Here is a 15,899-nt window from a genome sequence, read left to right on the forward strand (position 1 = left end):
CCACAACAATGTGCCAGAAATGTACTTTTGACGAAACAAATTTCAATATCGCACAAATACATGAATTACCAGCAGCGTCATTTAATAGTTCATTGGTGCAAATACTTGCATGGCATAATTACCTGCATAATTTTGAAATACTCAAGACTTGAAGCTTATACAAGCAACATCACTAAGGTTCACTAACAGCTAGGGGTCTATTGTTAGGCTTCAGTAGCAGGTGATGGTGTGCCAATGCAACGTCAAGGTAGAACACAGTTGGGGTTGTTTTACGAAGGCCCATCAACCTCCGCTTTATTACTCATAGTTTATCATACCTTAACAACAGGCATTAGGTTACGTTTGTTTTTAACCATGCCGCTGCCAAGTGTATTTTCCAACTAACTTTGTGCAATCTAGTGTGACAGGAAATCTAAATAATTTAAAAAGCAAGCCTTTTGTAGGACAACTTTTAACGCTTTTAGGAAATAGTTTGTTGACAAATATAACGGTTCAAATACACGGTTCTGCACAAGCTCATTAGTAAATCAGTGTCAGGTTGTGTTGGTTATGCGTGTTATTTGTTCAAGAATATGTTTTGCATTTGCAAACGAACATCGAATTAAGGTAAAGATGCTGTCAGTTTTTGGTTTGGTAAACAAAAAGCGCTTCACATTTTGTACAAACTCCTAAAAATTTGTTAATGACAACTTTACTTTACAATAAAATCTACAACAAACTATCACAGGGTTTTGCATGCAGCGGTAAAATAAGGTGAAGAAATGACAATGTACATTAAGTGATAGGTGAAATATACAGATATATTCTCGTCCAAATAATTTATATACCATTTAAGCTAAACACTGATTACTCGGTAACACGACAATTAATCAATTTCTTTGTGGCTTCACTAAAACTAGACTATTTTTGCAGGAACTATATAGGTTTTTGTGCAAAGTTAAAACAATTTCTACAAAATTTCAAATGTTTTTCCTTTATCTCATCTTTTTTAAATCCAAACCCAATAATAACTATTTCAACAACAACGACAAAAAGCTAGTTGTAAATTTTAGTAGAACCCGTAAACGCCGTTGAAATTTTTTTGGGTTAAAAGGTTTTTGTATGGCAGCTGGTTTCTGGTTTTCTGGCTTTTACATTACAGGTATTAACGAACAAACGATATGGTAGTTCAAAATGGAATGGCTTCAAACAAAAAAAAGACAAAAAATCTTGTGTATAAGTAACAGACATTTCGTTAAAACAACCAAACCATTTCTGGCGTTTCAACTGGAAACAAGTATTTTGCAGTGTGACGTCACACAACCTTCCACTGCATGACGCTGCAATCCTGCCCTCCAGTGGACACCAAACGCTCGTCATTGGTGAGAAACTTTACACTGGTCACGTGACTGCTGTGGCCGTTGAACACGTGACCAGAACTCTGTGACGCAATTTTTACTGTTTTTAATCTAACTTTTAGTAAACGCCGCGTAATAGACAACTAAGTATTTTTTAGACTGGTACATATTGTAAAAAAATATTGTTTGTTTGTTCGTTTTTCATTGTAACCGTTGTCTCTTTACGGAAAATAACAGTCATTTGCGATTGTCTAATATTATACCGAAAACGCACTTTTAGACAATCACAACTAAACCATGACCAAGTCCAGGTTTTCATTATTATTCTCTGGCACTTCTTGCGAAATGTATTTGTGAGAAAAAATCGCATGTTTGAAAGTTATAAAAGAAAGTAAACAAAATTATATAACCAGGGTGGGAATTGTTTTGCAAATAAAAAACATATTATACACCACTTACCCTTGGTTGAATGGCCGGATACTTATAAAGATGAACTTTGCCAAAATCGTCGCCACTTGCCAATAGACGATTATCGTTTGATCTGTAAACACTGTTAATGTCAGTTCCATCCGCTCCTTCAGGCCAGATACCTAAAAACACAAACATTCCAATACTTTGCATTGCATATAGTACACGCAGATCTGTCTATAAGGTCTAATGAGAAATAAAACGGCCTTGTGGGGTGAATTACTTAAGTGCAAAACTTTGTATGCGGAGGGAATTAGGCGAGTTTATGATTATTTCCTAAATGTTTTAGAAACTAACGCTTTCAGATTGATTCTTTTCATATTACTACATAGAAAAATAAGAACGGACCAGACGAGATATAGGCTATATATACATAAAAAATGCTCATGCCATCTTTAGTGATATCAGTCGTTTATGGTATAAAGTATCGTATAAAAGTGTATAAAAGACTCGTATAAAAGTGCGTATAAAAGACTGTGATTGAAATAATTATCGCTGATGGTGACATTAACATTTTCCCAAGAGTCTGAACAATGAAGCATGTCGCTTTTACGTATTTGGGCCATTATGTGTCAAATTAGACAAACATTGTTTATATTAGTCGGCAGCTATTTCGTTTTTGTTCCATTTTTGTCGTCAAAGTTCATCCTAAATAACTACTCACCCAGAACATTAAATCCAAGCGTGCAGGATTGCGTGTGCCAGGCAACGTCACGCAGTGATGACGCAGCAGTAATCTGACGACAAGTTTGCGTTTCCCCTATGTGAAAAGCAAATATTAGAAAATACAACTGACACTGTATCTTCTGCACGGTATTGTTACACCGAATGTGTCATATCCGTGTGAATAACGGCTTTCGGTGCGATTTGTTAATCGCTTTGTACCTGCATTTTTTAGATTTGCCAAACAAATTGATCCACAATAGTTAGTTTTTATCTCTGCGGCGCAATCTGTTATACAAATGTATATCATTTATTCACCTGCAGATACCTCACATACCGAGAAACGTTGATTTATATTCCTTTAAAATAAGGAAGTGCCAATCAAAAGCACATAAATGAAAAAACATAAATGAAAAATATATATTCAACTCACAGTATAACAGTTCGTAATCTCCTGAGTTGGATTGCATGTACTTGGAATCACTCGACCAGTCGAAGTGTGTGATGTAACTGCTGTGACCCGAACACTTGCCCAACTTTGAAAACTTGCGCCCGCCGTCAGTCACGTGGTACACGTAGATGCTGTTGTCATGGGAACCAATTGCAAGAAAATTGCCGTCTGTGACCAACAGAAATTTATTAAAATTGCATACCCCAGAAATCACGTGAAAATAACAAAATCATTTTATGACGTCATACCGGGTGAAAACTTAATGACGTCATGCTGTTCGAACCCGTCGGTATGTACTGTGATAAGTTCCATGTTATTGGCATCCAGTACCAGCCAGCGTCCAGTTACCATGCCAACAGCAATCACGTTGTGATTGGTGGGATGGAAATCAGCTGACTGTATTCCATCATCCATTGTCTGCATGCAAAAATTTGTTATAAGCCGTTTCGAACCTCACAAATAAAAAACATTCAACTAGCATAAAATGTGAAATTCAAAATCAAACCCCACTTTCAATATGGATAGAGTTATGTTATTTCTTTGTCTGTTACAAAAATGTCTTTAACAAACACAAATGTAAAACCTTCATCCATAGTGGTGAATGACTTGTTGAATCCCACAAGATAAGTTGTTTGTCAGAGGAGCCTGTCAAAAACTGGGGTTCCGAAGGGTGGATGGCTAAGCCCCACAACTCATCAGTGTGACCCTGGTGATAAAAAAGAAATGATTTTTCATCACACCCTTATTCATACAGAATGTGCTTATGCTTATTATATTTAATCATTCAGTTGAGAAACTTTTTTATGTCAGTAAACTTTAAATCAGGTCTGTTTTTGTGTGGCTTTTTTGCACACTTTCTCTAAGACATTGTTAGATATCAAAGATGTTGTTAATTTTTGCAATAACAGCAAAAGTAGATATTAGTCAGTGAAATTAGACAACTTACATGCACAATCACTTCTAAGGGACTATCAAAGTTTCCTCGCAAGATAGAATTCTTCTTAGTTCCCACCAACATAAGACCTTGATTGTCACAACTGATTGTTCGAATACTTCCAGTTTCTTCACTCACCTATATGCAAAATTTCAAAGTTTACATTTTCTAATTGATAGATAATGTACAGGCTCATAGTAACTTTTTATAAGGGCAATTGTTTTTGAAGGCCGACCTGTGATTGTTGCAACATTTGAAACTTTGTGTCCCACTTTTTGATGCAACCGTCTTTGCCTCCAGTAATGTAACCTTCCTTCGTTGCGCAAATAGTAAATACTGGGCCTCCATGCGCCTGCAACCGTACATATTTTTTATAGTTCCCGTCTTAGAATTCAGCTGTGAAAGTTTCTTTGTTTCAAAAAAAGTTTACAGACCTGGATAACCTGGGATATTTTTCTGGTACTACCCTGGGCCCACATTTGAATGTTGCCATTGGAGTCGCCAGAGAGCACTTCACCAGTCGGTGTGAACGCAAGACAAAGAAGATATTTTGGCTTTTCATGTTTCTACAGAAACAAAGATTTCATACATCATAAGTTGGAACACCACAACCGTACCAGCATTAAAAGGCAAGTTTCATTTGAAAAATCAGACGGTGCAGCACATTTTTGCTGTATGATTTACAAATCTAATTTATAAATTGGCCTAAATGCAAATTAATTTCAACAGTGTCAGATTGTAAAAGTTGTTGTATCTTTTATGACAAAATATTGAAACAATGTTCCCCACATTTACTTCTGCCAGTAAGCCCGGTTTGAGCTAAAGCTGTTAAATATAAACACTGACCTCAAACAAGCCTTGTTTCTTGGTAAGTTGTCCCCCGTCCAGAGTCCAGAAGATGACATGACTTTTTCCACATGTTACAATGCTGTTCTCCACATGTGGGTTGAACTCACACGACAAAACTGGATCTTTCCATGACTAAAACAAAAACCAATTTGAGATTTCTTAACTGAAATAAACTGAAAATATCCTGATTACATAAGAAACTATAAAAAAGAAACTGATACAGTTTCTGACAACATTAGACAGATGAAAAACCTGGGGGTGCTATCAAACAAGTAATTATTTGAACATTGACATTTTTTTGTGCACCCCTGGTATAGCATATAGATGAGAATGATGTTCAAACAATAAATGTACACATGTATGCCATTTATTGTGACTGACATAATATCGCATAATGTTTCGCGACCCCAAAATTATACTTTGCAATTGGGGTCGCGACCCACATTTTGAGAAGCCCTGCTATAGACTACAACTTAGATAATGTGGGTATTTAAAAGTGAAAGATATGCATGACAAACACGAAGACAAGATTCCCTGAGTCATTTTTTAAGAGCTGACGATTGGTTCAATTAATGCAAATAATGTACGGCCAAATTCAATAAATCAATTTCAGTATGTATACATAACGTAACATTTAAAACAGACTAGTTGTAGATTTACTGGCAATTGTGGATTTACAAGTAAAGGATAACTACATCTTTTTTGGTTCTTTAGCTCTGACATTTTAAATCATTTAACTTGAAAGGTTGCAGGTTGACCCTGTAAGGCAGGGGCGGGCAACTTCTCCAGTCGGCGGGCCTGATATGGGAAAATGAAGTACTTGGCGGGCCGGATTCGTGAATCGATACATTAATCGCGCATTTATCCAGTGATTTAAAACGGATTTTTGACCACCTAAACTAAATACAATCAAGAACGTCGCAATTACAATACAGTCCAAACAATCCAACTGATATAACATAAAATTATTCACCACAGCAAATTTAATGCATACACCACAGACTTAGATACTGCTGAAACACACCGCACGTGTGGAAACAAAGGAAACCGTGAAAGATAGGCCACACGCAAGTTGGCAGTTATGTCGTAACAATGGATGTATGGTGCAATGGTAACAACGGCGGGAAAGTTTTTTTGTTATTGGGGAGCGTTACTGTTTGTTACAACTATAATTTGACGTAGTAAGCAAGTAGAGGGGGATTTGGCAGACCGTGGACGCGGGCCACGTTATCATGTAAGACCAGAAACTGTCTGCGGGCTGCTCAAAATCCCGTCGCGGGCCGGATCCGGCCCGCGGGCCGTATGTTGCCCGCCCCTGCTGTAAGGGAAGACAACCAATGCAAAAATTTCACAAAGTGTACCTTAGTTTCAGCAATTTTTGTTTCTTTTTCCCAGTTCCAAACACTCAAAACGTGGTCATTGGACTCATCTACTGCACAAAGGTATGTTCCACCATCCTGAGAAAAACACAAAAAAAATCAACTTTCTTTAAAGATTTATCAGACTTGCAGTTGAGTTGTGTAATTTCACCTAGCATAAGAAAACATAATGTTTATAATGCTAAAAAAATAAACCAAAGTGCCAGACAAAGATGAATATTGCGACCTATTTCCCAACTTCAATGTGTCTTCAAAACTAATTTAACAGTATTCATAAAAAGGACTTTATAAAGTTGAAGTAAATCTAAACATTGTGATGGTTTTAGCTTAGAATTAAAAATAAATCACTTACTATCTTGGAGAAGCTTAAACAAGCCACTGATCGGTCAAATGAGCTGATCACATGAAGAGTTGTGAGACTCACTGCATCCCACACATGAACTTGAGGAAGTCGGGGCTAAAAAACAACAACAAAGTGAGATGGGGCTTTGGGGGTAGGTTAGAGGAAGTTTAATGACAATAAAATGGGCTATTTTAAAATGTTGGCAAACCAAAATTTATTAATGTTTACTTAGCTGCAATTTATTTGTTGGAAAACAATGTATTTAAACACCCTCTACATGTCTGATGTGATATTTATGTGTAACCTTCAAAGGAAGGCTAGGTGTCAAAAAAGGTCATTGGTTAAAAGGGATAAGGTCAATATTTTAACTGTTAGACATTCAAGTGACTACAAAAACAATATGAGAACAAGTAAACTCATCTAATATTAGTTTTGCAAAGGTAAACAGCAATTGTAAACACATTACACAACACAAAAAAATTGTGCTAGTCAGGACCATCAAAACTACAGTTCCTAACAACATTTTGCAATGCATAAATACATGTCACATAACAGTCAGTAAAAATGTTCCTCTGCAAGCAACAATCTGTTGGGCTCAGATGATAGTTAACTTTCAGGTGAGTTTGCAAGCATTTTCAATAGAAATTCTTTTTCCAGTGCGGTGTTGATTCCAGGTAAGTATTGGTCAAATTAAGGGCAATATTAACCTTTTAATAATGTTTTATATTAACCAATATTAACCTTTTACAATATTAATGCTAAATGTGCAAAATTCTAGTCTAATGATGGTTTAGATTGTGTAAAAGTGTACTAGTATTGATAAGAAAGTCACCTTTGACATGCTGATTGGTAAACAATTTTACTGTCAAAGCTGCTCTATAACAACACAGACTAAAACAGTGATTCTCTGTTGGGATAACTTGCTTTATAGAAGTTAAAATTTGAAATGAAAAATAAATAGAATAAATGACCTGGGCAATTAACAAATAGAAATCCACACCGACTTAATATTCCACAAAGATAACAATTTAACTTGTAGAAATTGAAACTACTTAAAAACCAAAAATGTTTTAAAACACATATCACAACAAAACCGTTTTCAACATCTAAGGCACAATGCAATCAGTTAGCTAATGAAGTGTGAAAACCATTCAGCCATTTTTTATTAAGCAGTGGAAAACATGCGGTTACTAGGTAACATTGGACATGCAAATACTCCTGTACCTTTTTGCAGCTGTGGCTTTTGTATTCCTGATTTATGTAATTTTTAGAACCAAGGCATTATGTTTGTATACTTGATAAACACCTTGTTTGTATGTGCACAAATTTTTACAGTATTTGGCAAATAAGTGCAAAAAATAAAAAGAGAAAGCTGTAGAACTTTACAATATTTATACTGACCAATTTCGTTCAAACAAAACAAATAACAACCTTCTATTTTGTGACATGTTTGGGCGTAATAGATTTGTCAGTTGAAAGCAAGTGTTTCTTTTCATGTCAAAGCAAACAATTGATGTGAAAGTGAACATAAAAGCAATAAGAAAAACCTACCCTTCCATCTAGTTCCAGGCCAGCAACCTGTCCAGTAGCAATTTTTAATTTGTCCGGATGAATAGCCAGGCTGCAAAACATACCATTTTGATTGGTTTAGTTTAACAAAATCAATACCTAACTTGGTTTCAGACAGATTAGATTTTTAAACCAGAGCAATATATTGATTAGGGTTTAGTTGAGTCTAAACCAGTGGTTCTCAAACTTTTTCAGCATGCGGCACATTAAAGAACTAACATTTTCTTCTGCGGCACACTTCGCAAGTAAACACAACAAAAGTTGTTTAAAGAATGGCAATTTTCAACCTAATTGTGGTGGGTAAGGATGCTTTTCATTGCCAATAGCAAAAACATGAGGTAGATAAACTTTGATTCAAGACTTTAAACTAAACCTAATAGTTACATAAACTAAACCGATTTTCTTACCATTTTACATCATCGTTGTGGCCAAGATAATGTCTCTGGTAGCCATCTTTTGGATCATACATAACAACGACAGCAGCAATAAAGTACACTATTTCTCCAGTGGGTAAAAAGTACAGGTTCGACCGGCAATCTTTTCCCCGGTAACCATATCTGAAAAAATCGATCTCAATTTTGATCGGGTACTGTTTCATTGTCTTTAAATGCAAAAAAAAATATCAAAAGATATCTCAGATTAAATCAATGAAAACAGGTATATTTATGTGCTACACTTCCCTCATGACATTTTCATTTCTAAAAAAATATACACGGTGTTTGCCTCACAGGGCTAACATAAGGCAGGAATCTAAGCAACAAACAGGTATGAAACCCATAAACTATTTTTATCCACAAATTTGAATATGGAATAAGGAACAATAACATTTTTGTAGCAGGCAAACTTACACCCATTCCAGTTTGAGTTTATTGTCAGGCATTTGCGAAGGTTCAGCTGGGTTGTAGGACTCAATCTCTGAAGGTTTGTAGAGTACAACAGGACGACCACGTAAGTGCATGCGAACAGAACCTTCCTCTTCATTGTAAGTCATTTGCTTGTGGTTTCCACCAGGTCCACCAGTACTATAAACAAGGTGGTGTATTTAAAATTCAACATCTAAATTGTATGACATTATTTCATATCAAAGTCAAGGCAACAGAATAAAGATAATCTTTGGTAAACAAATATGTCAATATTATTGGCCCAAGATTTGAAATACAAGAGAAATATTACTTTTCCATTTTTCCTTTTGTATTTAACACTTTTTCCACAAAACTCTATTTAAATATAGTACTTTGCATCTTAAAAAAAGAAACAGTCACAAAATAAAATTATTCTACACCAGCATCTGACTTTTAATCAAACTAGTTCAAGTACATTGCTGTAATTAAGTTGTCAGAAGTGGCCTTTAATCAGTTGTTTGCAAACCTGGTTTTCTTTGATCTGAAACTTGACCGTTTTGAGTCACGCATAAGATTGTCGGTAGAACCAGCTCGCCTAATAGTAAAATGTACAAAGTAATAAATATTTACTCACCGTCTTCGTGATGCCATTTCCTTGTTAAAAGCTTAACAAAAGCAACTAAAACTTCTATAATTTTAGAAAATAAAACTTCTAAATAAACAAGAAATGTTGGTCAAGCGCAAACTAGAAGTTAAAATTCTTTTTCAAGCTACATGGTTTGAAACAGTTTGTATAAAATATCTTTTTACTGAATACAACAAGTGCTCTATTAGCTTGTCAGCTTTGTTTTAGTTGAGTACATACTTGAAACAACCATGCTATGCCTAAATATTTGCGCAAAAGTGTTTCCCTAATCAATAAATTGCAACTAAGCTTGTAAAGCCAAACGTATATATCTCTCACTGAACACATATTCTTTACTGCAATCACGTAGCAGGGCAAGTAATTGCGGTTGCTTGTCCTATGTTATAAATGTTTGATATGTAGAAGGGCGGGCCTCTGGCTGTTGTGATAAATAATTAACCTTCAATGCCTTTTTCAAGCACATTCAGTACAGCACAGCATATGTAATTAAGACTGGACTGTTTACTCTCCCTAGTGAATTGCTGTAAGCATAAAGAGGTCAAGTAAGGGCAGTTAGGGTCAGTGCTACAGGATTTTGCTATTATTGACTGGAGTTTTGTTAAGCAAAACTGTGTATAGATTAAAGTGAACACAATGTTAGATAAAATGCCAAAGAAGACAGACTGTATACTAAATATCTACAATGACAACCAACCTTTTCAGCATTTTTAGATGTAGAAACAGTAAAAAAAAATTGCTGCATACCACTATTTAAAAAAATATTTTAAAAAAGGGTAAAATTTTAAATACCTGATTTCATTTGAAACTGTCCCATTTGACTTTGTTTGGTCATCTTTGGCTGAGGGTGATCGCTTATGCACACTAGGTGATGGGGGACGAACCCTGGTTTTGGGGGTACCAGTGTTGTCAACAGTTGGTCGGGATGGAAGGGGTTGAAAATGATCTGACAATTTAAAACATAAAGCAATGTAAAAAAATAACATAAACAGTCCTTTAGTTGTATTGTTATTTTAACATGACATATATGTTTCTACATGCAGAATCACAATTGTAGCTGGTAAATAGAGTTAGTAGGGCATTAATAATTGTAAATAATAAGAGTAACAGTATAAACATATCCAATGGTTGGATTTAGTATTGGTTTGTTGGTGTTAATTAATGGTACACAAATACTTATTGAATACAATATATAAAACAAAGTTGGTGTACATGCTATTTAGCATACTTTTCATTGGTGATGGTTTTCTGTATGCTGAAGCCACAGAACTGGTCTCAACTTCCTTAAGTCTTCGGAGAACATCAGCCAAGGAGGACTTGAGAAGAGCAATCTCATCTTCTTGATTTTCTACTCTTTGCTCTAAGGATTTAATTCGATCCTCTGTATTACCTATAGACAAATGATAAAACATTAATCTTTTCTAAATCAAGGACCTTAACACATTTCATGTCTTATTGTTTTCATCATTCACAAATTTGCCAGTTTAAATACAAAATATTGCCTGTTGAGTGTGAATTTCAACAATCACATTTGCACTGTGCTATACCTACTTTTTGGTATTTTTTTTTTTACATATAATACTTGACTACACAAATCTCATGTAAAAAAAGATTTCAAATTGTTTTTTAAGTACACATAAAAGCTTAATAAAATCCCTCTCACTTTCTTGTTGAGCATTGTATGATTCTTCTTCCATTTTTAAAGAAATTTCAAAATTTCTTAAAAAATCTCTACTACAACACGCAAAACAGGCACAAAAATTGGCTAATAATCACACATAAAGTTCCAAAAAGAATAATACAGAATTCAGTATTTAAACCTAGACTTGCACTGTTTAAAGTTTAAACCTTAAAGAGGCAATTGTCTGTCTTGCCTCTTCTAAAGTACACAGACTGTTTGCCCAAATCTACAAACCAAACATCAAAGCGTCAGACTATGTTTGCTTTTTTCAGTCTTATGTTTGCATTGTCGCATACTAGAAAAAAAATGGTATTTTCTTTTCTTTGGTTGAACATCAAAGCTTATTCAGATAAAACCATTACCGATTGACACATTAACAAACACATTGTTTTGCATTTGCATGCACAGCTTAACCAGTTTATGTTGTCAATCCATGCATTAACCTCTCACGACTCGGTACTACTGCAGGGAAATGTCAGGAAGCAATTAAAGCGATATGCCACCAAGTCTGCTTTACATCCCTTGCAGCAAGAAAAACACTGACTACAGCACTGAAATGTTTAATAAATCTATTCCACAATAGTAATAATGTTTTCCAATTAGAAATTGTGTATTTTGGCTCTTAAGCTCCTGATATAATAGGCTTGGAAAAGTATGTGATAACAAACAAACGAGTAAGTAAAAGCATGTTGTGACAAGTTACAAAGTGACAATTGTAATCTCTAGTAGTCCCAGGTACAAATTACCCTAGCACAATAGACAATACCTGTATAAAAGTCAATTAACATATCAGCTTACCTTGAAACAAGTCGAATACCGGCATTTCGTCTCCACGTCCATTCATGTCGCCAGCCCCTGATACGTAAACTCTGTCCTGCGAAAAATTAAATTTGGCCATCTGCCTTCGTAGCCAAATTGACCACAGGTCAACCTTCCTCAACTTAACGACATGACACTAAAACTTATAACAGCTGCAAAAAGTTAACAGCTAAAGGCTTCGCTGTGTCCAAGTACAACCAACATTGTATGCAAACAAAAGTAAATCAATTCTTGCTCAGTAAAGCGTGAGTTCCATACAAGTATTTACAATAGATCCCATAGGAATTGGGCCTTATTATTTACACTGTAACAATAGCGTTGTAACAAGTTCAAATTAGTTTTTTTTTTTTTGTAATGTACAATGCCGTGCAATTTCGTGTCCTTTGAAATACCGTGAAAGCATTTTTGTCACTTGTGCCGAGTCTGCCTTTTTTATCCACGATCTTTTTGGATTTACCATCTGCCTTGCAAACTAAAATTTGATTCTTTTTTGGGCAATGTTATAATTTGTTTGTTGTGGTTATATCATTGACTGGAATAATTTACACTTGGATAAACAAACTTTATTCCCTGATGATTTTTGTGCACAATTTGCCGCGAGAACTAAGTTGTTTGATTGGCCAAAGATTTAGGCAGTGACAGACAATTCGCCCACGTGACTAATATTTTTCGAAAAGTGAAATCAGAGACTAGTGAAATGTGAAGTGTAAAAAGTCGCTCAAATGTAAAATACATTTAAACGGTTGAGATAATGTTTATTTTTCATGTTGTTGTTTTTTCGGTAATCTTTCTTCTTTTATTGCCTGCTATACATATATATTTCCGTGATCAGCATTAACAACCGATAAAATTTAAACCAACAACAAACTATAACGCAAATATTTGTATTGTGTTTAAATATGGTGATGATTATTGTACAGTACACATATAATACGTAAATAATAAGTTTATGGATCAGGGTTAGTATTTTGAATTATAACTTTCTCATGTTGGGGATATTCTGAAAGCAGAAAGCTTCTTGTTGGAACTTGTACGTGTGCAAACACATGTTCTCGGATAACAACAGATGAGAGTAAAACGTAAGATCCAGGACGTTGATGTTTCAGTCTCGTCACAATGTAATGCTCTATACGTAAAAAGTGATTTTGTCAGTTTATTACAATGAATCTTATTGGTAACTAACTTAGCCCAGAACCTGGAGATTCGTTGCGCTTAGGTTGATTTTCTAAATCGCCTATTTGGCTTATTTTTTCTTTTTTTAACAATTATAGTTTTTCAGCTAATATAGGCTCGTTTAAATACATTTTTTATTAAATTTTCGGGACCACTTAGTTATTGCATAAAAATGAATTTAGCGCCCTACAACTGCTTTATTAATGTTTACGACATGCGACTCGATTTAAATTGTAATAGTTTGTTGATGTGACAATTTAAAAGTAAAAATGAGTTAAAACCACTATATCTGTTTGTATAAACTGTAAACTATGGGGAAAATGTTGGACTAATGTCTACCTCTTGGCACGACCACAACGAACCCATCGTCTTGACGTGGCCCAATCTTGTATGTTGTCATGTTCCCGCTTACTGGCTCAATGACGTATATTATGGCGGGAGTTCCCCGAATAAAGGTTATTGCCTCCAAGCCAGGAAGGTTGTGGAAAACAGTTTTTGTTTCTCTCTAAACAAAACACGTTTAAACGCAGCGAAAACCTCAAATGGACAAAGTGCGATGCACGAATACCCGTAATCAGAGGTGTAGTAAAAAAAATGTTACCGTCACAAAAAATATTTAGGTGCAACGATAACGGGATGTCACCAAGTGTTTTGTCATACTTATATTGTTAAAACAAACGCTAAACTTCAAATCGTTTTGCTTAATTAATTATCTTGGAAAGAGAAGGCCAGACAAGACGTGCCTACATCCCAAATGACGTCACTCTAGCCAAGTGTTTTTAAACCTTTTTAGGTCTCAGACTTAATTTGCCTCAGAATACGTTTTGTGGACTACATAACTGAGAAGTAATGAAAACAGTAGAAACTTAAAATAGATGCACTATATCGTAACATAGTTGTGGCTGTGTTTTCTGCCGTAGTTGAATTTACCGAGAGGTAAACGTAGACAGTTGAAATAGTTAAAGTCCCGTTGGTTGAATCTGAAACGTTGCCGACATTTTCAATCGACGCATGAATGACTGAAAATACTCCGCCAACTGGATTTGGAATCCATTGCCGGCCTGCCAAACCTCTTAGCGGACCCTGTATAAAAACCATGGTCAATTGAGTGTTTATGAGACATTTCAAAGGTTTTGACTCGTAAGTTTCTTAGTTTGTTTTATTTTTTAAACAAACATTAAAATTCCATACCCCACGAATATTTAAACTCATCTCAAATTAAAATTCATTGTCGCTGGTTGTTTACAAATTCTGTTGTGTTTCATATTCAAAGGGCGGCCTTATCGTAACAATAATTTTGTGATTATATACATTTTATTCTTTCTTACAAACAACAAATTTACAGGTTTTAACACACGATTTGGACTTTTTCGTTAATGTATAGTGCCCACAATAAATTTATCGAAAAAAGTTACTTACTGTAAATTGTGGACTAGATGGAGAAATCCACAGAATAAAGCACGAAGTCGCAAGAAGCACCGAAGCTTTCATCCTTCCAGAGTAACAATCAGAGTAACGACTGGACATCAAGTTTTGCCCACGAAGAAACACATGAAGCATCATATGGGGGTTACCCCTTCGTGACGAATGCCGACGTCATTTTAGCGACAGAATCTTCAGACATTAGGCTGAGCGCTGAAGTCGATTTATCACGATTTAAACTTTTCTTTCTCGTGTCCTTTTTAAGGCTTCCACTACCGGGAATTCAAGGTTGGTGACATGAATTGACAATAAATCACTGAGCATTTAGATTAGTACACAAAAATGTTTTGCATTGTCCAGGAAATCGTGTTTTTTCTCACGTACTTCTATAGTATAACTTTTCACGTTCTGAGCTGCATGCTGTGCATTCGGGTTTATCACGTGTTACAAGCCTCCCACAACGGCTTTTTGCGTGAATACGGACGCCGGTTCACATAGCTGGGTTGGAATCTTTCAATGGACTTTTTGTATTCATGTTTTTTAATGATATTGGTTAAAGACAATGCATGATATGTAATATGTGTTTTGACAAAATGACGTCAATTTGTTTTTCCATGAAAAATATGCAACATTTGGTAAACCAGAGTGTTTTTTTTCAAAAGTCTATTGTGGAAACTAAATATTTTCGTGGCGTACCATCGACCAAGCAGGAAAACTGTGTCAAAGACCTTGACAGGTTCTGTATCAAACTTCCCCGTTCCCTTCAACACGAAATCGCCCCGATTTGTCAGTTATTTTACCATTATCCGATGAGCAAACAACGAACGCTCCCACAATAAGTGATACGGGTTTTCCGATTGCTTGTCAACAAGACCTGAGTACACAGAAGCGGGGTGACTAACCAGGACGAACTATGTGGGTCAGAACGAACCGGGAGTAGATATCTTTACACCTGAAAAGACCTGAACTGGGACAAGGGACCTGAAAAGTTGAAATGAGTTCGTTTGGGTTCTTTTTGCCGTCAACTTTTATGGCGTAGTCTTTGGGTGATGTGTTGCAATACAAAGAGGATTTTTTCTTATAGCTGCGGATTAAATTTAAAATAAGGCTTTAAAAATATCCCTTTGTGAATTTTATTGCCCAACACATTTGACGCCTCGTTAGCTTTTAAACTTTCACTTCGTTTTTTTTTCATCAACCCGGATTTTTTTTAAATTTTAGACTCACCAATGTGGTTCGAAAACATAGTTGCATAGATGACCACTCTTACACCGGGAGTGAACTGTTCCCAAATTCTTTTCAGCTTTGTTATTTTAATTTGCACTG

General features: G+C 35.5%; 2 protein-coding genes across 5 annotated transcripts; both read right to left on the bottom strand.

Annotated features, from left to right (window-relative positions):
- Positions 1-6: 6 nt before the first annotated feature.
- On the bottom strand, positions 7-12,191 carry LOC145209385 (echinoderm microtubule-associated protein-like 2). 4 transcript variants are annotated; one of them, XM_080079663.1, is made up of 20 exons: positions 11,958-12,191; positions 10,707-10,868; positions 10,271-10,424; positions 9,362-9,430; positions 8,842-9,015; positions 8,401-8,550; positions 7,976-8,045; positions 7,649-7,675; positions 6,434-6,538; positions 6,064-6,159; positions 4,700-4,834; positions 4,288-4,419; positions 4,089-4,205; positions 3,866-3,991; positions 3,503-3,625; positions 3,168-3,336; positions 2,902-3,087; positions 2,470-2,565; positions 1,797-1,927; positions 7-1,420 (listed from the first exon to the last, which is right to left on the bottom strand). In XM_080079663.1, the coding sequence occupies exons 1-20, from the start codon at positions 12,055-12,057 to the stop codon at positions 1,295-1,297; spliced, it is 2,448 nt and encodes an 815-aa protein (XP_079935789.1). In that variant the 5' UTR covers positions 12,058-12,191; the 3' UTR covers positions 7-1,294. The 4 variants fall into 4 exon arrangements, with proteins under 4 accessions (XP_079935789.1, XP_079935791.1, XP_079935790.1 ...); XM_080079665.1 differs by lacking the exon at positions 11,958-12,191 and adding an exon at positions 11,142-11,253; XM_080079664.1 differs by lacking the exon at positions 7,649-7,675.
- A 658-nt stretch (positions 12,192-12,849) lies between these two features.
- On the bottom strand, positions 12,850-14,874 carry LOC145234351 (uncharacterized). The gene is made up of 4 exons (XM_080099090.1): positions 14,571-14,874; positions 14,082-14,234; positions 13,491-13,656; positions 12,850-13,104 (listed from the first exon to the last, which is right to left on the bottom strand). Exons 1-4 carry the CDS (start codon positions 14,712-14,714, stop codon positions 12,926-12,928), a joined length of 642 nt encoding a protein of 213 aa, XP_079955216.1. The 5' UTR covers positions 14,715-14,874; the 3' UTR covers positions 12,850-12,925.
- Between the last annotated feature and the right edge of the window lie 1,025 nt (positions 14,875-15,899).

Source organism: Phallusia mammillata, chromosome 1 (assembly GCF_965637545.1).
Source record: "Phallusia mammillata chromosome 1, kaPhaMamm4.hap1.1, whole genome shotgun sequence".
In the NCBI taxonomy this organism is placed as follows: Eukaryota; Metazoa; Chordata; class Ascidiacea; order Phlebobranchia; family Ascidiidae; genus Phallusia; species Phallusia mammillata.